Source organism: Mesoplodon densirostris, chromosome 15 (assembly GCF_025265405.1).
Source record: "Mesoplodon densirostris isolate mMesDen1 chromosome 15, mMesDen1 primary haplotype, whole genome shotgun sequence".
In the NCBI taxonomy this organism is placed as follows: Eukaryota; Metazoa; Chordata; class Mammalia; order Artiodactyla; family Ziphiidae; genus Mesoplodon; species Mesoplodon densirostris.
This window is the reverse complement of record NC_082675.1, coordinates 16,980,801-17,003,218: the sequence shown is the minus strand read 5'-3', so window position 1 is coordinate 17,003,218 and position 22,418 is coordinate 16,980,801. Positions and strand designations below refer to the sequence as shown.

The window sequence follows — 22,418 nt, the reverse complement described above, 5'->3', positions numbered from 1 at the left end:
TAATTGTATGTTCATTTTATGTTCACCTCAATTTAAATATATATACATATCTGGGTTGACTTCATGGTCATGTTAATTGATATGAAAAAACATTTGATAAAATTAACACCTAATCATGATTTAAAAACAAAAACAAACAAGTCAGAATAGAAGAAAACTTCCTTAACCCATTAAAAGGCAAGGCTTCAAAATACCTCACATATATAATGCTGAAAATCTACACACTTTCCCCCCTGAGACTGGGAACAAGGCAAGAATATCTGCTCTCACCACTTCATGCAACATTGGGAGGTCCTAGCCAGGACAATAAGGCAAGAAAAAAAAAATGGAAAAAGGACAAAGTTAAATGGTCTTTATTTTCAGATGACATGATTATGCATGTAGAAAAGCCTAAGGAATTTACAAAACAAAACTAGAGCTAATCATTTTATTTAACAAGATCAAAGGATACAAAGTGAATATATAATGTGTTTCTGTATATAGTTGTCCCTTGGTATCCACAGGGGATTGGTTCCAGGATCCACCACCCTGCCCATGGATACCAAAATCCACAGATGTTCAAGTCCCTTATATGAAATGGGATGATACAGTCAGCCTTCCATATCTGCAGTTGCAGAACCCCTGGATACAGGAGGGTGGACTGTACTAGCAATGAACAATCAAGAAGTTAAATGTATAAAAATATTTCCAATAGCATCAAAAAACATAAAATATTTAGGGATACATTTAACAAAACATGTGCAAGATTTGCAGTCTGAAAACTACAAAACCTTACTGAGAGAAATTGAAGACCTAAATAAATGGAGAGATATACCATGTTCACGTATAAAATGCCACTCTCCCCAAATTGATCTTAGATTCAATACAGTCCTGATCAAACTTCCAGCAGGTTTTTTTTTTTTTGTAGAAATTATCAAGTAGACTCTAAAATGCATATGGTAATGCAACAAACTAGAGTAGCCAAAACAATTTTGAAAAATAGGAACAAAACTGCAGCACTTAATGCTACTTGATTTTGAGAATTACTATGAATCTGTAGTAATCAAGACAATGTAATATTAGCATAAGGATAGACATATAGATCAATGAAACACAATAAAGTCCAAAAAATAGATCCACATAAATACAATCAATTGATTATTTTACTGAAGTTCCACTATGATTCAGTGGAGAAAGGATGCTAGTACTGAAACATATCAACACAGAAGAGAAAATGAACAATGACGCCTACCTCACATCATACATAAAAACTAACTCAAAATGGATCAGAGACCTAAATGGAAAGACCAAAACTATAAAATTTTTAGGAGAAAACCTTTGTGGCCTAGGGGTAGGCAAAGATTTCTTAGGACACACAAAACACAAACATTAAAAACAATTCACTGGGGACTTCCCTGGTGGCACAGTGTTTGAGAGTCTGCCTGCCAATGCGGGGAACATGGGTTTGATCCCTGGTCCGGGAAGATCCCACAAGCCGCGGAGCAACTAAGCCCATGCACCACAACTACTGAGCCTGTGCTCTAGAGCCCGTGAGCCACAACTACTGAAGCCCACGTGCCCTAGAGCCCACACACCACAACTACTGAGCCCACACGCCACGCTGCAACTATTGAAGCCCGCGCGCCTAGAGCCCGTGCTCCACAACAATAGAAGCCACCGCAATGGCTGTGCACCGCAACAAAGAGAAGCCTCCGCTCACCACAACTAGAGAAAGCCTGCACGCAGCAACGAAGACCCAATGCAGCCAAAGATAAATAAATAAAATAAATAAATTTATTTAAAAAAAAATTTTTAAAGACTTACGCTATATCTATGCAGTGGAATACTACTCAGCAATAAAAAAAAAAAGAATTACCAATACGTGTAACAATGTAGATGGACCTTATAAGCATTTTTGTTCAACAAAAGAAGCCAGTCACAAAAGAAAACATACTGAATGGTTTCATTTACATGAAGTTCTAGAACAGACAAAGCAATCTATAGTCACAGAAAGCAGATCAGAGCTTGCCTAGAGCAGGCCCAGGAGGACTGACTGCAAAGGGCATGAAGGAAAATTTTGGGGTGTGTGGGGGGGGACGAAAATGGTCTGTATCTCTACTGTAGTGTTTTTATTGTATGTAAATGATGGCCCAATAAAACTGATTGAAAAAAATACTCCATCTGCATTCAATTCCTGGGTTTGCCACTTAGGTGTTTAATCTTGGGCAAGTTATTTCACTTTTCTATGCCTCTGTTTCCTAAACAGAAAAGTGACAATAATAATACTCATAGCGATTTTTGTTTTGTTTTGTTTTGTTTAGATAACCTCCTAGGGATTTGGAAAGGATTGAAGGAGAGAATGTACTGGGAACTGGGGTAGCCAACCTCCAAGAAGGCCTCCAATGATCCCTGCCTCCTGGCATTCCTGCCCCCATCTGCCCCCACCCCCCACACTGAATAGGCTGACCTGTGAAACCTACAGGGTATTGTCGAAATGATGGTCTGTGGTTTTTGAGACGAGGTCAGAAAACATCTTGAGGATTCTGCTCTTGGATCATTCTTTCTGAGGGAAGCCAGCCACCCACCACACCATGAGGACTCTCAAGCAGCCCTGTGGAGAAATCTGGATGGCAAAGAACTTGAAGCCTCCTGCCAACAGCCGGCGCCAGGCTTGCCAGCCTCAGGAGTGAACTACTTGAGATGAGCGGCCAACAGCTAGGCTGTAACCTCAGGAGAGACGGAGCCAGGATAATCCAGCTGAGCTGCTCCCAATTCTTGACCCACAGGAACTGTGTGAGGTAATACATGTTTATTGTTTTAAGCCGCTAAGTTTTGGGGTCACTTTTTTTTATGGCGGCGCGGCTTGTGGGATCTTAGTTCCCCAACCAGGTATTGAACCCGCACCCCCTGCAGTGGAAGCGCGGTGTCCTAACCAATGGACCACCAGGGACCTCCCTGGGGTAACTTGTTACACAGCAGCAAATAACTAATACAAGCACTAATAATAGTAGCTAACATTTATTGAGCATGTCTCATGGGACCTACTACTACTTCTACTATTACTAACCAGATAGTGATAAGTCGATAATCCTCCATCTGTCCATCTAGGAACACTCTGCACCTTTTCCCACCCTGCTCTGTGCCCAGGGAGACTGACCTCTTCAGACTCAACATCCCCGACTTCTAATCAGGTTTGGCCAATGGGGAGACCCAGGAGGAGGTGGAAAGGGGAAGGAAGAGGCAGGTCAGGATGTTTTTTGTGTTTTTTTTTTGACATCTTTATTGGAGTATAATTGCTTTACAATGGTGTGTTAGTCTCTGCTGTATAACAAAGTGAATCAGCTATATGTATACATATACCCCCATATCCCCTCCCTCTTGCGTCTCCCTCCCACCCTCCCTATCCTGCCCCTCTAGGTGGTCACAAAGCACCGAGCTGATCTCCCTGTGCTATGCAGCTGCTTCCCACTAGCTATCTGTTTTACACTTGGTAGTGTATATGAGTCCATGCCACTCTCTCACTTCGTCCCAGCTTACCCTTCCCCCTCCCCGTGTCCTCAAGTCCATTCTCTACGTCTGCGTCTTTATTCCTGTCCTGCCCCTAGGTTCTTCAGAACCTTTTTTTTTTTTAGATTCCAAATATATGTGTTAACATATAGTATTTGTTTTTCTCTTTCTGACTTACTTCACTCTGTATGACAGACTCTAGGTCCATCTACCTCACTACAAATAACTCAATTTCCTTTCTTTTCATGGCTGAGTAATATTCCATTGTATACATGTGCCACATCTTCTTCATCCATTCATAGGTCAGGATGTTTATTCCTCTGCTCCCTCCCTGCAGGGCACCTCAGGCTGGCTGCTCCCTCAGTCACAGCTTCTCTGAAGGTGGTTCTCTCCACCTATCTCCTTCTGGGTAGTAGAACTGCTCCCTGGGCCCAGCCTCCCAGGCCTGACAGCACTTTCCTTACCCCCTGCTCACACCTAAACTGTCCCTTTATTCAGCCTTCCTGAAACTGCCCAATTTGAACATGCCATCTGTTTCCTTGTGGGACTGACTGGCCACCCTAATTAAGATCCCCTACTTTAGGGAAGGAAGTGGAAATTCAAAGAGAAGCAGGGAGGTATCTCAGAAACAAATGAGAAAAGAATAGAGGCCACCCAGAGGTGTGCTCTGCAGATAGCAGGCATTAATGATGCTTGTTGAATGTCTGAATGAATGACTTGATGGGCACCGGGGAGGACCCTGCTACCTTGAAGGTAATGGATGCTAGACCCAGATGTTAGCATCTGAACTACTTCAGACAGACAATCAATGACCTGCCCCGGGCCCAGCCTGAGTCGGCTTCAGGGAGTCTTGCCTTGAAAGGAATAACACACAGACTGGGACACCAAGGAAGCAGCCCACCACCTCTGTGAGAGACTCCAGATTTATTTTTGAAAAGCAAGCAAGGCCTGCGGGCGGCCCTGGAAGAGCTCAGAACTGGAAGGGAGAGCCAGGCACAGAGAGAACAGACAGCGACAGCAGAACCCATGCCACGTCCCTGTGACGTCAGCCCCGCTCTCTGTGACATAACATTGCCCATTCCCCCCCGCGCCACCCCCCATCCTGAGCCCCCTTGGGAATTTTTTTTTAAACTGTGGTAAAATTTACATACCATAAAATTTAGCCTTGGAAATTTCTGAGCCACTCCCACCCCAGGCTGAATGACACTGAGGACTGGATACCAAAAGGAACAGGGAGAAAATACTTGCATCCAAATGGTGTGTGAGGTTTTGCTGGAAAAATCCTGCAGTTGGAGGGAGGGTCACCACTCCAAGTGAGGCAAGGTCTGGGGACCAAGGATTAGGAAAGCGTTGATATCCCCACTCTACCAGATCGTGGGGAGGCAGAAGCGGCTGTGGAGCGGGGGAGCAGAGAGCAGGTGTCAGCTCAAGTCTGAGCTGCAGGGGCAGAAAGTGAGCGGTGGGGAGGCAGCTAACGAACCCTAACGTGTGCAGTTGGAAGCAGAGGTGTTTGCTACCGGGTGGTGGGGGTGGGGTGGGGAGTGAGGCCAGAGGGAGCCATCAAGGCCCCGGAATAACTCCTGCTTCTGCCAGGAGACTCTGGAACTAATCAAGGTGGGCATAATCCGAAAATCCATCAGAGAGAGGTTGCGAGAGTCCTCCTGTCTCCAAGCTGTGATTGGAGGGGAGGGAGATTAACAAAAGGTGTAGTTTTCAGGGAGGGACTCCTGTCCTCGAAGATGGTGCGAGGCTTTCCTAGGGCCTCAGTCAGAGGGGTACCCATATCTACCCTCTTTTGGGTGCCTGTTGGGTACCTGCTGTGTGCCCAGGGCCGTTGCACCAGCTGAGAATGTGAGCTCTGTCGTCAGCCTGCTGGATTCGAATCCCTGTTCTATTTTTTGCTGGCTCTGTGATCTTGGACAAGTCACTGTGCCCCCATTCTGAGCCTCAGTTTCCTTATCTGGAACATGGGCATAAAATTCATACCTGCCCTGTGGGGTAGTTGAGAATAAGTGCTCGATACATGAGGATTTTTTTTGGCCATGCCACACAGCTTGCGGGATCTTAGTTCCCCGACCAGGGATCAAACCCGGGCCCCTGCAGTGAAAGCGCTGAGTCCTAACCACTGGACTGCCAGTGAATTCCCTGAGGACTTTTAATACAAATCTTTCTAGTGACCCCGGAGAGTGGGTTTTCATCTCCTCGTCGTCCAGGGGAGTAAACTGAGGCTCAGAGAGCCCAAGGCCACATGGTTACTAAGTAGAAGCATCAGAATTGTGTCCCTTCACTAAGCCCGGCTGCTCTGGCCCCTCCTCCCTGGGCCGGAGGGCAGTAACCCAAAGCCCCTCACTTACCACCTGTCTACAGGCCCCATGCAGGGAGGCAGGACCAGCATGGACACTGAAAACAGCCTCCAGGTGACATATGTGGGGTCCAGTGGGGAGAATGTTGCCCTCAGCTGGCTGTGAGACCTTGGCCCAGTCCTTTCTCCTCTCTGGGCCTGTTTCCTCAGTTTCAGAACATGGGGGTAGTGACAGGTGATTCTAGTCCTGGAGTGTCTAGATTCTAACTCACTGCTCTCTTGTGGATGCCTCATGTAGGGAGGGGGCAGTGAGGAGGGGGTAAGAGAGAGACCTGGGCAGCTGCAAGGCAGTCTTTTTTTTGGCCCTGCAGCATGTGGGATCTTAGTTCCCCGACCAGGTATTGAACCCGCACCCCCTGCATCAGAAGCGCAGAGTCTTAACCACTGGACCGCCAGGGAAGTCCTAAGGCAGTCTTTCTTCATTGCTCCCCTCCCTTCCTCTGGGGAATGAATGGCTCCAGGCAGAGGAAACGGCAAGCACAAAGGTCAGGAAATGAGAGGGAGCGCGGCATGTCTGGGGAGCTGCAAGCAGAATCATCTAGCAGCCTGGCTTATTCGTCCATTCGATTTATTCGACCCAAGTATATTACTGCAATCCAGGCACTGTACAGGGCACAGAGCCGTGAACAACACAGACGGACCCAGCATCTTCATGGGGCTCACATTCTAACTGGGGTAACAAGTAAACAAACCAGTAACCAAGATACTTTCAGAATGGGATGAGTGTTGTGTGAATAACAGCAAATTTTTATAAAGCATCTACAATGGGCCAAACATTGTTAACAGATGTTAAATAGTTTCATCCTTACTACAACCCTATGAGGTAGGCACTATTATCATTGGCCCCACTTTACAGCTGAGGAAACTGGCACAGAAAGGTTAAGTAACTTGCCCAATGCCACCCAGCTAATAAGCAGCAGAGCTGAGATTCAAACCCAGGCCATCTGGCTCCTTTGTGCCGGCTGGTGGGAAGGGCATCAAATAGGGCAATCTGTGCGGGGAAGAGCGCTCTGAAGACGTGACATTTGAGTGGAGACGCATGAGAAGACACCAGCCCTAGGAAGTCCAGGAGGAAGGAGGATCCAGATGGAGGGAACATTGAGTACAAAGGCCCTGAGGCACGTAGGAGCTTGACAGGTTGGAAAGAAAGCAAGGAGGCCAGCTTTAGCTGGAGCAGCGGGACAGGAGAAGAGGTCAGAGGGGTGCAGGGCAGACACACAGAGGTGGGAAGAGGTTCAGAGGACACTCCTGGGGTCCTCCCAGCTGCTCCCGGGATGCTGGGGAAGTGGTCCAAAGCCCCCTCCTCTCCTCACTTCGGGCCAATCAGGTCCAGGCAGAGTTGAGCTTTTCCCCCAGGGCCTATTGCTGGAAAAGGACCCCAGCTGGGCTCCTGCCCACTGTTCATCCTCCGTGACTGATGGGGACGGGCACAAGGAAGAGCTCATTTCATTCCTCTCTCCTTATCCTAACTCTGCATCCTCCCTGGCCCTGCACTCCCCACAAAACCACAAATGAGGGACTTCCATCCTTCAGCAGAGGCCAGCTCCTGCCTTCAGGGACCCTCCAGGCCTGAGTCCAGTCCCAGCCCAGTGGGGGGTAAGGTGATCCTCAGCCTGGTCTCAGAGGGCCTGAGAGTCTGGAGTCTGACCTCTGGGAGAAATCTTGGGGTGGGGGGAGGTGGAAAGGACTCCAAGCTCCTAGTCCTATAGGCCTGAGTTAGAATCCAGATTCCACCACCGTGTGGTCTTGGGCAAGTGGCTTCACCTCTCTAAGCCTCAGTTTCCTCATCTGAAGAATAGGGATGATAATAATACCTACCTCTTAGGGTCACTGTGAGAATTAAATATGCCTGAGAGGGAGTTTTCAAGGGGCTGGAAATGTTCTACATCTGTACCTAGGATGTGGTATATATAAAATTTAATGAACAAATTTGAGATTTGTTTGGTTTACTGTATGTACATTGTAGCTCAATTTTTTGAAAAGTGAAAAAGCCCAGATCTTGAAGAGAGAGGGTCTGCGGTTAAATTCTGGCTCTGCTGCTAACCTGCTCTGCAACTTCAGACAGGTTGAGGAACCAAACTAAGCTTCACTTTTCGAATATGAAAAATGGAACTAGAAATACCCATCACTCTGAATTTTTGTAAGAATTTTAGATTAACATTTGTAAAGCACCAAGTAATGAGCACATAGTAAATGTTAAAAAAAAAAAAAAAAAAGTGCAAAGTGACTGGCCCATGGCTGGCACCACATAAATGTTACCTGGTATTAGTATTAGGAGTCCTATAGCTATTCATTAAATGAATGGAATCTTAGCATCCTTCCATGTTTCCTTGATCATTTATTTGGTGCCTGGATGCCTGAGGAAGCTCAAACTCAGCATGTCCAGGACTGAGTTCTTATTCCCTTCACCTAAGTCTTGCTCCTCCCCCAGGCTTCCCCATCTGCCCAGTGACACTGACTCAATCCAGAAAGGTGGATGTCACCCTGCCTGCCTTCTCCACCCCCTTCCCTCCCCAGCCCCTCATGGACAACTCATCACCAAGACCTGCTGTGTTGAACTGTCTCCAAAGATGGCCTTCAACCATCCCTCCCCTCCCTGTAAGGGCATGCTGACGTCCCGTCAAGAGGTAGAGCTTAACCACATGCAAAAGAATGAAGTTAGACCCCTACCTCACTCCATATACATAGCCTCCTGGACTTCCCATGGCTGGCATCTTATGTGTCTCCACTCAAATGTCATGTCTTTAGAGTGTTTCTTCCCTGAACAAATTGCCCTATGTAATGCTCTCCCCACCAGTCAGCACAATGAAGCCAGATGGCCTGGGTTTGAATCTCAGCTCTGCTGCTTATTAGCTGGGTGGCATTGGGTAAGTTACTTAACCTCTCTGTGCCTGTTTCCTCAAAATTAACACAAAGTGGATCAATGACCTAAAAAGCTAAAATTATAAAACAATTAGAAGAAAATATAGGGGTGAATATTCACGACCTCTAATTTGGCAATGAATTCTTAGATTTGACACCGAAAGCATGAGCAACAAGAGAAAAAATAGATAAATGAGACTTCATGAAAAGTAAAACTTTTGTGCATCAAAGGACAGTATCAAGAAAGTGAAAAGACAACCTATAGGATGGGAGGAAGTATTTGTAAAACATATATCTGATAAGGATCTAGTATCTAGAATATGCAAAGAACACTTACAACTCAACAACAGAAAGACCAAACAACCCAAATGAAAACTGAGCAAAGTACATTTCTCCAAAGAAGATATACAAATGGTAAAAAAGTACATGAAGAGACGTTCAACATCATTGGTCATTAAGTAAATGCAAATCAAGACCACAGTGACATATCACCTCACACCCCCTAGGATTGCTTTAATAAAAAAAAAAAAAGTTGGGGCCTCCCTGGTGGCGCAGTGGTTGAGAGTCCGCCTGCCGATGCAGGGGATACGGGTTCGTGCCCCGGTCTGGGAGGATCCCATATGCCGCGGAGCGGCTGGGCCCGTGAGCCATGGCCGCTGGGCCTGCGCATCCGGAGCCTGTGCTCCGCAACGGGAGAGGCCACAACAGTGAGAGGCCCGCATACCGCAAAAAGAAAAAAAAAAAAAAAAAAGTTGGCAAGGATATGGAGGAACAGGAACTCTCATACATTGCTGATGGGAGTGTAAAATGGTACAGCTGCTGTGGAAGATAGTTTGGTGGGTCCTCAAAAAGTTAAACCATACCACATGACCCAGCTCCTAAGTATATACCCCAAAGAATTGAAAACAGGTGTTCAAACAAAAACTTATACACAAATGATCATAGCAGCACTATTCACAATCACCAAAGATGGAAACAACCCAAATGTCCATCAGATGAATGGATTAGCAAATTGTGGTATATCCATACAGTAGAATATATCAATAATTCAGCCATAAAATGGAACAAAGCACTGATACATGCTACAACATAGATGAACTTCAAAAACATTATGCTAAAGAAACCTGACACAAAAGTTCACATATTTTCTGATTCCTTTTACATCAAATATCTAGAATTGGCAAATCCATAGAGACAGAAAGCAGACTAGTGATTGCCAGGGTCTGGGGAGAGGGGGAATGGAGAGCAATGGCGTAATGGGTACAGGGTGTTCTTATGAGCTGATAAAAAGTTGAAATTAGGGAAAAGTGTTGGTTGCACAACATTGTGAATGCACTAAATGCCACTAAATTGTACAAATTTAATAAAAGAGGTAGTGCTTATTTCCCCTCGCCTTGAACGAGACTGGTCTTAGGACTGGCTTTGATCATTATGATGCAGCCGAAGTGACGTTCTGGGACTTCAGAGCCAGGCCTTAAGGAGCATGGCAGCTTCCGCTTCTTGGAAGCCAGCTGTTATGCTGTAAGAAGCCCAAGCCCCATGGAGAGGCTACATGGAAGTGAACTGAGGCCCCCTAGACAATAGCCCCAATTGACGGCAGCCAACACCTACTACCGGCCTTCTGTGGGTGAGGCCACTTCAGAACCTTCCAGCCATCCCAGTGCCCCAAGCCACATAAAGCAGAACTGCCCTGTCACCCGACAGAATCATGAAAACTAATAAGTTGTTGTTTTAAGCCGAAAAGTTGGGGGTGATTTATTACGCAGCAATAGGTAACCAATTCTACTTCTAAAACCTTCACAAAGCCACCCATTTCTCTCCATTCCCCCCTCCACATCCTAGTCCAGGGCTCTCTTTTCCCCCCAGGCAGCACCCTCTTCATCAAACTTCCCACCTTCAGTCCAACCTCCTGAGGTCCATCCTCCCTGGAAACCAGAGGGAAACTTCTAGCCCCTGATCTCATTCTCTCAGCCCTCCAGGTGGTATCCAAGCCCCTTAGTGTGGACAGCAAGGCCCCGAATGACTGTCCCCATCCACCTCTACAGCCCCAGTGCCCCTCACCCACACCTCTAGCCCCTGCTCCTCAGAGTTCCCAGAATTCAGCACTTCCTCTCCTAGCACAAGCCATCCCTCTATCTAGAACACTCTTTCCTACATCTCTTTCTTCTCCTGGCTAATCATTTTTCTCCTTTTGGGCCTCAGTTCAGACATCACTGCCTCCAGGAAGCCTTCCCTGACTTGCAGGCTGAGTTAGGTACCTCCTCCCGGCAGTCACTTGCTCCTGTTCTTACACCCTCATCACAGCAGCTGCCCTGTATTGCTCTTGTTATTTGGGCAACCTCTTTCTCTCACCACACCCTGAGCAATTTCAGGGCAGAGACAATGTCTTCCTTGTGTTTTCAGAGCCTAGCACAGGCCTGGCATATATTGGGTACTCAGAGAAACCCAGGGGAACAGAGGTGGGAATTCGGTAGTGAGGGCTGGGGACCAGCTCACATCTGACATGGGACTGCTGTGTGAGTGAGACTCAGCTGTGGACTTCCCTGCCTCCGCACTGAAAAGGCCCTGGCTACTGGGAGGGTCCTGGAGAAGAAAGAGATCAGGGAGGTAGAGTACAGCCCTCCTCCATGCACTCAACAGCTCCTACCTGGGACTTCCCTGGCGGTCCAGTGGTTAAGACTCTGTGCTCCCACGGCAGGGGGCATGGGTTTAATCCCTGGTCGGGGAACTAAGATCCCGCATGCCATGAGGAACGGCCAAAAAAAACACCTCCTACCCAACCTCTGGACTGCACCAACTGAACGACTTTGTCCGTCTCCCCAGGAAAGAGACAGTGTCATGCAGCGGTTTGCATGAGCTCTACAGGCAGGCAGCCTAGGTTTCAAATCCTGGCTCTGCAACCTCCTGGCGCTGTGACCTTGGAGGAGTGACTTCACCTCTCTGAGCCTCACTCCCTTCAGGCCTAAAACAGGGCAAGATTATGGCTCCTCATAGGTTGTCATGAGGAATAAATGGGATGCTGTAGGTAAAAATGCTTTGCATAGTAGCTGGCACATGGCAGATTCCCTGAAATATCAACTAATCTTTTCTTGCCACTGCGTGAGCTGCACCAATCTAGGCCTAGCACTGTGCCTGGCACACGGGAGGTATTCAGCCAATGTCTTAAGGATGAACGAGTAAGGAATCTGATAAGAAAACACTAACAATCATAATAGCCACAAGTATTAATTCATTCAATCTTCACAACCACTAAAGAAGCTGGCAACTATTATTGTGCCCATTTTATAGGTAATGGAATTGAGGCCCACGAGTATGTATACAGGTCATGTAAGTAGTAGTGGCTGGATTTGAACCCCTATATTCTGAGTCCTTTAACCCTTTAACCACCACCCTATAAAGCCTCTCAAAGCCCCAGGGCCTGCCTCTCCCGTCAGCTTGGCTTCTAACCAGCATGTGAACCTCTCCGGGCCTCAGTTTCCCCACCTGCCAAGAGAGGATTGTGGGGGCCAGTGTTGAAGGGCACTTCCTATTGGTCTAAGAGTCCAGGTCCTGGCCAGGATCTAGCCAGTGCTGGTGACCTGCTGACCACCCAGCCCAGGTGGGGCAACACTTGACATGGGCTGGATTGTCACAGGTGGGTCACTGCATACTGACAGCTGCACTATCCACCCGCCCCACACTGGGGGGAGTCTGGCCTCTGCCTAGTCCCGGTCCCCCGGGGCTCCTGAGGGAAGCTGAGGCGGCCACCCCCAGATGTCTATTCCTGTCCCTGGCCTAGTGCCGTGCTGGGGAAGCAACAGCTATTTTGAGACCCTTCTCCCTCCAAGCATGAGCGGTGGGAAGGCGCTGGGAACATCCCGAACTGGGAGGCCGCCCGTCGCAGACTCACCCTGGATCTGGGCCACACCAGCCCTGCGGGTCTGCCCCTTTTTCCAGCTCTGGTGATGTGATCAATTCTGATCACAGCAACCGCAGTGGGATAACCCAGGAGAACAGATCCCGAAGGACTTCTGCTGGAGGCTGGGGCACAGGGCAGGCTGGGCCTTTCCCTTCAGGGAGGGGACTGGAGCAGCCACAGCTGAACCCACCAGCTGGGAGATAGAACTGCTCTGAGCTTGACATTGGGGAAGACAGCATTCAGGACAATATATAAAAATACTCAACATTTCTTGAGCGTTCACAATGAGACAGGCCCTGTTCTAAGCACTTGACATGGAGGTAAGTCATTTAATTCTCACAGAGAGGAAACTGAGGTTCAGAGAGGGGAAGTGACTTGCCCAAAGTCACACAGCTGGTGAGTGGCTGAGTCAGGACTTGAACCCAGGTAAGCTGGCTCTGGAGCCCATGCTTTTAACTGCTTTTCTCCCCTCTGGACCTTCCAAGCCCAGGAGGCTAATATAAATTAGGGGAGTGAGCACTGGGTTGAGGGTCAGTACCCCTTTGCCATTCCCAGGCATGTCACCCAGCAAGACCACCTCGGTGAGCTCAGCTTCCTTACCTGCAAAATGGGGGTCATGATAGAACCCATGGCCAGGGTTGAGTTAAGGATTAGTAATAACATACTGTAGTGACCGGGGCTCAGTAACTCCTCTAAATTATGAAACTAATGTATGCACATGGTAAAATAATATGGTATAAAAGGGGACACAGTAAAAAGTGAGGTCCCCCTCCTACGTCACACCTGTAATTCTTATCCCCACAGTTAACCACCATCAAAGCTTTTGTGTCACCTTCTGGAAATTTTCCATGCACATAAAGAAAGAGAAGCTGAATAGGATAGTGGTTAAGGACAACTGCCTGGTCCAAATCCTGGCCCTGCTGCTTACCAGCTACATGAAGCTTCGGCAAGTTACATGTCATATGGGGTTAATAAAACTAGGTCCCTGTTTTATAGGGTAGTTGTGAGGATTAAATGAGTCAATCTATGTAAAGCATTTAACAAATTCTCTGGCACATGGCCATCTAATAAATATACACATACAGTGGATCCTTTCTGGCGGACATTGAGGTAGCCTTTTGCTATCACAAACAATGCTGCAAGACATGTCCTAGTCCACCTGTCAGTGGGCACAAGTGCAAGAATCTCTGTGGGATAAATTCCTGGTGGAGAAATTGCTGGGTCAAACAGTAGTGCCCTTGTAATTTCAATTAAGTTGAGGATGAGTGAATCCTCACAGCAGGCAGGGCAGAGGGAAAGAGGTCCACAAAGCAGGGAGGATGAGGGAAGAAGCAGGATGGTTGTGTCCCTGAGGTCCAGGGGCAACCCAGTGGATGCAGCAGCTCCCCAGGCCCCTGGCCAGGCAGATGGAGGGTTTAATTTTATCCAGATTTTCCCCATAAAGGTTTTATAGGGAATTGGCTGATTGGATTAGAGGAGAAGGAGCCCCTAATGAGCAGCGGCTGCTTAACAAAATGCTGAAGCTGAACAATTTTCCTTTGCCACCATCCACCACGGCAGCATCCAGGCTCTGATCAGGACCCCCTGGCTGCCAAAGACACTTCAGAATGTATATGCCTTCTTTGAACATTCTTCTAGGTCCCAGACATCCCAGAAGAGGTAGAGAGCAAGGGGTCAAGAGCACAGGTTTGGGGGTAAGACAGAAGGTCCCTGTCTGCTGAAATTACTGTGTGACCTTGGACAAGTCACTTCCCTCCCTGAGCCTCAGAGAATAATGGGGCCTACATTCATGGGGTTGTCATGAGGACTAAAGGAAGTCAAGTGCATGAAGTGCTCAGTACAGTGTCTGGAACAGAGAGCCTAATAAATGGTAACCGGCGGTGGGGTGAGGGGGGTGGATAAATTGGGAGATTGGGATTGACATATACACACTACTACATATAAAACAGATAACTAATATAGCACAAGGAACACTTCTCAATACTCTGTGATAACCTATATGAGGAAAGAATTTTTAAGAGTGGATATATGTGTATGTATAACTGCTTCACTTTGCTGTACAGCAGAAACTAAACACCACATTTTAAATCAACAATATTCCAATAAAATTTGTTTAAAAAAACTGGTAGCCCAGAACGTAAGGATGAAGAATAAAGCCAACTACTCTGGATTCCACCGCAGAAGGCCCTGAGAACAAGGTACATAGTTATAGCTTCCCACCCTCATGTTATGGGAGCATTTTAGCAGTTGCCTCAACTACTTCCTAGGTAATGCGCCAGGTTTCCCAGTCCGAGAAATGGGTTGTGTGATTTACGTTTCCAAGTGAGCTTTAAAGGACTTACTAGAGCTGATACTCGGCTTTGTGTCTGATCCAAAAGGCCAAATTGACAGTGAGAACCTTCAGATGGGAAGGAGGGGAAGAGCTCAAAGGAAGTTCCCCCCAACACACACCCATTCCTCCTTTTACCTGATCTGAGACCCACTCTTCTGAGTAGTCCCAGGAGTCACAACAGCAAGTACCCCACTGATCTAGGCAGTAGCCGGTTAAGAGCACAGGCTCGGGGGCAGGGAGGTAAGGATTAGCCTATTCCAGCGTGAGTTTCGTGCCTGTGAGTTCACTTCTCCGAGCCACAGGCCCCTTCCTTACCTGTAAAAGTGGGATGATAATGGCTCCAAAGACTGACGGACGCGCATTCGGGGGGCAGGCGCTGCCGGGGCGCAAACCCGCCGCCGCCAAGCGGATCTCCTGGTTGGGGAGGCAGCCTCTGTCCACACCCCTCGGGCGGATTCCCCCGCGTCCTCCCGCGCCGCGCGGTGATTGCAAACAGCCGCCAGCCTCATTAGAAGACGTGTAATTAGCGGCTGGCGCAGCCGGAGCAGACACCGGCTAATTACCGCGGGGAGCGGGCTGAGCCGCCGGCGCCGCCCCTCCCGGCCGCCCAGGACCCTCGTGGGGCCTCCAGGCAGGCCGCCCGGCCGGGTCGGAGGAGGGGAGGCCCAGGACCGCCCCGCTGTGCTTCCCCTGGGGCTATGCCTGCGGGTAGCGGTAAAACATTCGCTCAAATCCGCGTTTACTGTGCACTCACTGTGCCAGGCGTTTGCCCACGATATCTGGTTTAAATTTCATATGCACCCATGAGGGAGGAACCATTATTATCCTGTTGAAGATGAGGAAACTGAGATCTTGGAGACGCGAATTAACCGCCTCACAGCATGTGGCTGGTAAACGACGGAGAGGAGATTCTAATTTACGTCTGTAGTCTCTCCAATTTATACGAAGTGGACAGCGAAACCGTGCACCGGAGGACATCAGCGGTGTAGACCGGAGTAAGGACCACGGAGTCGGATGGCCTGGAGTTCGAATTCTGATCCTGCTCCTTATTGGATGTGTGATTTTGCTCAAAGCCCCAACGGCATCTGTGAAATTGGCGCGGTGTTTGGATTAAGTGAGTTGAAGGCCGGGAAGAGCTGGGGGAGTTACTTCACGGACGGGAGGGGAGGGGGGAAGCTCAGAGGCTGACTTCCTCGACGCACTACGAGCCTCTGACGCCCCCTGCTGACCAAAGGAGGAAGCTGGCGGGAACAGTTTTTGGATAAAGAGGTGGTTCTTGGGTGAGGGGCAAAGAGCCCTGGTCCCTCAGCAGGACCACTGCTCTCCCTCTTCCCCTTACTTCCTTAGCCCTCTTTTAAGGTGATTTAGAGTGAGAGATGGAAAAATTGAGAACTCATTCCAGATCTTGCAAACAATCGGTTGTGAAACCCGACTCCCTTCAGGGACCTCACAGAGCCCGCCAAGTCCATGACAAGTCTACAAATAATCAGGGATGGATATAAAGAGCTTGTTACAAGGCTGGGCATCAAAGTGCTGGGTATAACAAGAAAATCTGGAACTAATTTAAACGTCCATCGTGGGAATATTGACCAGTTTAGCAGCTGAAAAATAACCTTGAAGAACAGTTGACATGAAAATATAGTCAAATGACAAGAATGAATTGTACAGATAATATGTTGACAGAAAGGAGCCAGACGCACACACACAAACATGCTGTTGGAGATTTATATTTATATAAAGTTCAAGGACAGGCAAAGCTAATCTATCATGATAGAAGTCAGAATAGAGGCCATTTCTGGGAAGGTTTATGGCTGGGAGAGGGCACAGGAACCTTCCTGGGTGCTGGAAATGCTCTCTTAATGTGGGCAATGGTTGCAAAAGTCTATATGTATGTAAAAATTCAATGAGTTGTACACTTAATATGCGCTTTATGTATGTTATGCCACATTAAGACTATTTTTTAAAAAGATATTCAAGGGGAAAAAAAGAGTACTAAACAGTATGATCCTATATATATATACTTTTTGTCTGCTTTGGGTCTTATTGCTGCGCGCGGGCTTTCTCTAGTTGCGGCGAGCGGGGGGCTACTCTTCCTTGCGGTGCATAGGCTTCTCTCACTGTGGTGGCTTCTCTTGTTGTGGAGCATGGGCTCTAGGCACGCGGACTTCAGTAGTTGTGGCACGCAGACTCAGTAGTTGTGGCACACAGTCTCAGGAGTTGTGGCGCACGGGCTTAGTTGCTCCACGGCATGTGGGATCTTCCCGGACCAGGGCTCGAACCCGTGTACCCTGCATTGGCAGGTGGATTCTTAACCACTACGCCACCAGGGAAGTCCAGTATGATCCTATTCTTAAAAAGAAAATAAAAGGAAAAATATAATTTAACATACGGCAGAAGTTCTCATCTCATACTTTGTTTTTGTCTCAGGACTCCTTTTCACTCATTAAATTACTGAGGATCCCAAAGAGCTTTTGTTTTGTGGGATATATTGATACTTACCATGTCTGTTAAAACTGAGAAATGTTTAAAACACAATACACAATTCTCTTAGCCATCAAAGCAATAATGTCAGCACTGTTATGTGGCCTCCGGAAAACTTCACTGTCCACTCTGAGACAGTGAAACAAGTAACATCTTAGTATTATTATGAAAGTAATTTGATTTTGGGGACTCCCTGAAAGAGTCTCACAAAACCCAGTGCTTCCTGGACCTCACTGGAGAACTGCTGGCACAGGGGGAAAGTGAAGGAAGAAAACCCACTACTTTATAAATTATTCTCTCTCGGTGCTGGGATTATAATTTATTTTTATTTGCTTCTTTGTGCATTTCTGTTCCACACAGAAAATATAAAGACCACGGATGGTTTTTGCAAACAAAAAACAAGACAATACACCCGACTCCATAAGGTTGTTGAAAGGCCTAAACAGTAATAACATATTTGGCTGTATGGGGAAATTAAACCGAGCTCTAATCTGAAAATAAAGGTCCGATTTCCCCTCTGTCATTCCCTGGCCTGTGAGTGCAAAGTCTTGCCTTCAAAAGTTCCACCGTCCATCTTGGGGAGAAAATATAAGTACACACACGACTGTGTTGCAAGCTAATAGAGGGTAAACGTCCTGGAGCTTCCAAATGCCGCGGCTGCGTCCTACACGGCGGTGGAAACTCCGGCGTGGGGCGTAACCACCCACCACAGCACAAGGTGTTCAGTCTCGGAATCCAGCTCCCAAACAACCCAATCAGCGAAGAGCTGAGCAGGCCGCCTGCGCTCCTCAGAGGGAGGCGGAGCTCGAAGGAGACCGACACGGGGCTCCGCCTACGTTCTAGCTCCGCCTCTCCATCTGAGTGGCTGCCAGGCCAACTTCCCATTGGCCGCCGACCAGAAAGCAGACATCCGGTTTGCGGGTCCGGCTGCTAGAGGCGGAGGCCGAAATGGTGCGGTTCAAGCACAGGTAAGCAGACCCTTGCACGGTCCCCGGCGGCCTGGCCCGGCGCTCACCTCCCTCTCGCTCGCCTTAGGTACCTGCTCTGTGAAGTGGTGTCTGACGACCCCCGCTGCCGCCTGAGTCTGGAGGACCGAGTGCTGGGCGGCCTGGTACGGGACACGATCGCCCGCGTGCACGGGACTTTCGGCGCGGCCGCCTGCTCCATCGGCTTCGCGGGTGCGAGGGTGCTGGGGAACCGGGGGTCGGCGGGGCGTGGAGGGGGCGGTGGCCAGAGGAGGGAGAAAAAAGGGGCACGGGCGACCCCAGCAACTGCCAAGCCCTGTGCACAGTCCTATGTAAGATATCGTCCTTTGGGACTTTGCTGGAGGTCCAGTGGTTAAGTCTCCTCGCTTCCAATGCAGGGGGCGCGAGTTCGATCCCAGGAGGGGGAACTAAGATCCCACATGAGGTGGGTGGGGGTGGGGGCAAAAGAAAAAAGATATCGTCCTTTTTAGGAAACTCGGATCCGAGCCCAAGGTCTGCTTGAGTCCAGAGTTAGGAGGAGAGCTAAGAGCAGTAGGCAGTGAGACTTTGGGCAAGAACCCCCTGTACCTATTTGATATATGTATTGAGTTTAACAGGATGGTGAAAATTAAACGAGGGAAGCTGTGTATGGTTCTAAGTTACTTGACTGGTTACGCCGACATCACGTGGAAAAAACATTGTCAAAATTAACCCTGAAAAGGGCCTGTGAAGTACAGAATGTGTGTAGATAAATGCAGAAGGCCCTTTCAACAGGCACACTATGTAAACTCATTCTCTTACCATCTACTCGAAATTGAATCCAGTAGAAGGTAATGCACATAGGCACAACTCTCCTACATCAGGTGAGACCCAGTTGGCTGCTACAAGAACCTGCATAGCCCAGTTACAGAGCAACTTGCTTTTCAAGGGTTTTCTGAGGAAGATGGATCTCTGCGCTCCCCACCCATTCATTAACTAGTCAGTCGATTAGAAGACCGTTTTAAATTCTGAATTCACCAATTCTGAGTGGTGTTCCGAGGCAGTGGATGTTGTTTCTCTCCCTTCTGTAAATGAAGGTCTGTCCTAATTTTTTTTTTCTTCAGAAATCAGTTTTTGCTTACTGATGCATCCCAGCTGCCACTGCCTTGAAGGATCTCTAGCGCATAGGCTCTCATTTACCCCAAGATGTTTATTTAACCCATTCCCGAGAATCCAAAGTTTCCCCAAATGATTTTTTTTTTCCTGCTGTAGTGCGATACCTCAATGCCTATACTGGAATAGTGCTACTTCGATGCAGGAAGGAATTCTACCGGCTTGTGTGGTCAGCTCTTCCCTTCATCACATACTTGGAGAACAAAGGACACCATTACCCGTGTTTTCTCAACACCTTACACGTGGGAGGTATGGGTGCATGTGATATGTCTCATTTTCAATAGGTAACAAGTTCAGTCTTCAGTGGTGGGTGGATCTTCCTGCTCTCCTGCCAAGAGCAAGATACTTTTTCCTAGCTCTGCAAGACTCTTGAGGCAAACACTTTTCACAAGCTGTTGACCACAGAGCTCTTTCATGTGCCAGGTACAATCAGAACATGTCAGAAGTTCCTGATTCAGTACAACAGGAGACAGCTGTTGATCCTGTTGCAGAACTGCACTGATGAAGGTAAGGCACGCTAGCCCTGTGCCCACTGAGCAAGTGACTGGCCTCCTCCCCCAACTAAATGAAAGGCCACTCCCAAAGACATCTTTAATCATCCGTACTGTACTCTTTCTTCAGGAGAACGAGAGGCTATCCAGAAGTCTGTCACGAGAAGCTGTTTACTAGAGGAGGAGTCGGCTGGGGAGGAGCGTTCAGACAGTGGTGGTGAGGAGGCTGCTGAGGCAATGGAGTGAAGCTCTGCAGACTGCCCTGTGCCCCAGCCTCAGGGCCCACTTGTTGGGACAGGACACTCTCGGAGGCAGCAGCATCTCCTGTACTTCTCGAACTGGATGGCTGCTGACCAGAGGCCGAGTGACCAGCTCAAAATGGACTTACTTGCTTAAAACTAATCGAAGTCACCTTTACCCAGCATTGCCTGGTTAAGTGGTTCTGGAGGCTGTGAAGCCCCTGTAGTTATAGACACCTTTGCATCTAACTGCCTGGCTGAGAGCAGGTTTAATAAATGTATTTGGCTTCTGTAGTATTTAGTGCACATGTGAAGTTCATGCTTGGCCTAGTCTCTTTCACCCCTCCACCCTCAGCCTCGGCCAGAAAACTGGCTCCCCATGTGGTACTAGATGCATAGCCTCCCACTTGAGACCTTGTACCCATGCCCCTAGGATGGGCCCTAAGTAATCCAGGTCATTCAGAGTAGCAGTTTTAGTGAGACACAGCAACTAAACTGGCACAGATCTATAGCTGGTCTCAGTACTGACCCACAGGACCTTAAGAATTCCAGATTCCTTGACAATACTTAACCAGGTAACCTGACAAAAAATACAGTTCTTGCACTTTTGAGTGGGGAAAAAAAACCTGGTCTCACCTGACCTAATTATTACAAAGTCAAGTAGCAGCTGCCAACTTCTGGTAGTTTTCCACAGTTCCACCTTTCCCTATTGCCTTTTACCTGCCTGGCACCTGAAGGCAGGTGAGACAGTGCACTCAGGAATTAGGAGGGACAAGAGACTATGATCAGTTTTGATCTGCTACCTATGAAAGACAATTCTAGGACCTATTTTCTCCTTAATGAAATGGACATCACTCAAAGTCCCTTAAATATTTAACAAAGATTTGTGATTTTTTGCTTCACATGCCCCTTCATCCACCCAGGAGAGTTCCTGACCCAGGATCTCTTCCTTTTAAGAATGGGAGGTTAGAGTTAAACCCAGCTCAAGAACCCTTCAGGCCTGAACTAGGAAAGACATTACTCGAATTGCTCAAGCTCACAGTAGCTGTTAATCTATTAAGAAGTATAGGGCTTCCCTGGTGGCGCAGTGGTTGAGAGTCCGCCTGCTGATGCAGGGGACGCGGGTTCGTGCCCCGGTCCGGGAAGATCCCACATGCCGTGGAGCAGCTGGGCCCGTGAGCCATGGCCGCTGAGCCTGCGCGTCCGGAGCCTGTGCTCCGCAATGGGAGAGGCCACAACAGTGAGAGGGCCGCGTACCGCAAAAAAAAAAAAAAAAAAAAAAAAAGTATATGTCTAGCGACTTCCCTGGTGGTGCAATGGGTAAGCCTCAGCGCTCCCAATGCAGGGGGCCCAGGTTCAATCCCTGGTCAGGGAACTAGATACCACATGCATGCTGCAACTAAGAGTTCACATGCCACAACTAAGGAGCCTGCCAGCCACAACTAAGACCCAGTGCAACCAAATAAATAAATATTAAAAAAAAAAAAAAAAAGCTGACCTGAAATCATCTTAAAGAAACCAGAATGCTCACAATGCTTGTGCAGGTGATTTATTGCAACTATCTGCCTTCATAGTCTATTACACCTAGAGGTCACTTTATTAAGCAGTAAAATAGTTCACATCACTCAACTTCAGCTGAAACCAAGGCATAAGACTGCTCTGGGCAACAGGGAGGCAGTGGGCAAGGCCACCGCTTTTAAACCTGTCCTGCTCTTCCTCCGGGTGTGCCAGGCTCCTCTGTTCCTGTAACTCAGGCCACTGTCACTTGAAACAAGCTTGATCTAAAGGTTGCCAGGTCCCCAGGCTTCCTTCGTCAATGACAGTTACAGCTTTCCTTGCCAAACAGAAGCCACGTTCAGGAGGCAAAACCCTCCATCACACATGCCAGTGCAACCTGGGTCTGACACCACAGCGTGGTTATTTGTCAGAAGAAAAACTGCAATTTAAGCTGGGTGTCCTAAATCCATATTATTCCCATCCCTCTGTTTCTTAAAGATAACAAGAGGAGAACTGAACAGATAGAAAAGATTCAACTATTAGCTGTGCTGAAAGCATGGTGCCCTGACACAGGATGTCACAGCAGAGCAGTGCTGTAACACTAACACTGGTTTGGGATGCTCCAAGGGACTCAAACTTAGTTCGGGTTGAGA

At 48.0% G+C, this 22,418-nt stretch overlaps 1 protein-coding gene across 1 annotated transcript; it reads left to right on the top strand.

The window, feature by feature from the left end:
• The first annotated feature begins 18,318 nt into the window (after positions 1 to 18,318).
• On the top strand, positions 18,319 to 20,562 carry POP5 (POP5 homolog, ribonuclease P/MRP subunit). The gene is made up of 5 exons (XM_060119124.1): positions 18,319 to 18,389; positions 18,457 to 18,599; positions 19,638 to 19,787; positions 19,962 to 20,045; positions 20,160 to 20,562. The coding sequence occupies exons 1-5, from the start codon at positions 18,370 to 18,372 to the stop codon at positions 20,273 to 20,275; spliced, it is 513 nt and encodes a 170-aa protein (XP_059975107.1). The 5' UTR covers positions 18,319 to 18,369; the 3' UTR covers positions 20,276 to 20,562.
• Positions 20,563 to 22,418: the final 1,856 nt, after the last annotated feature.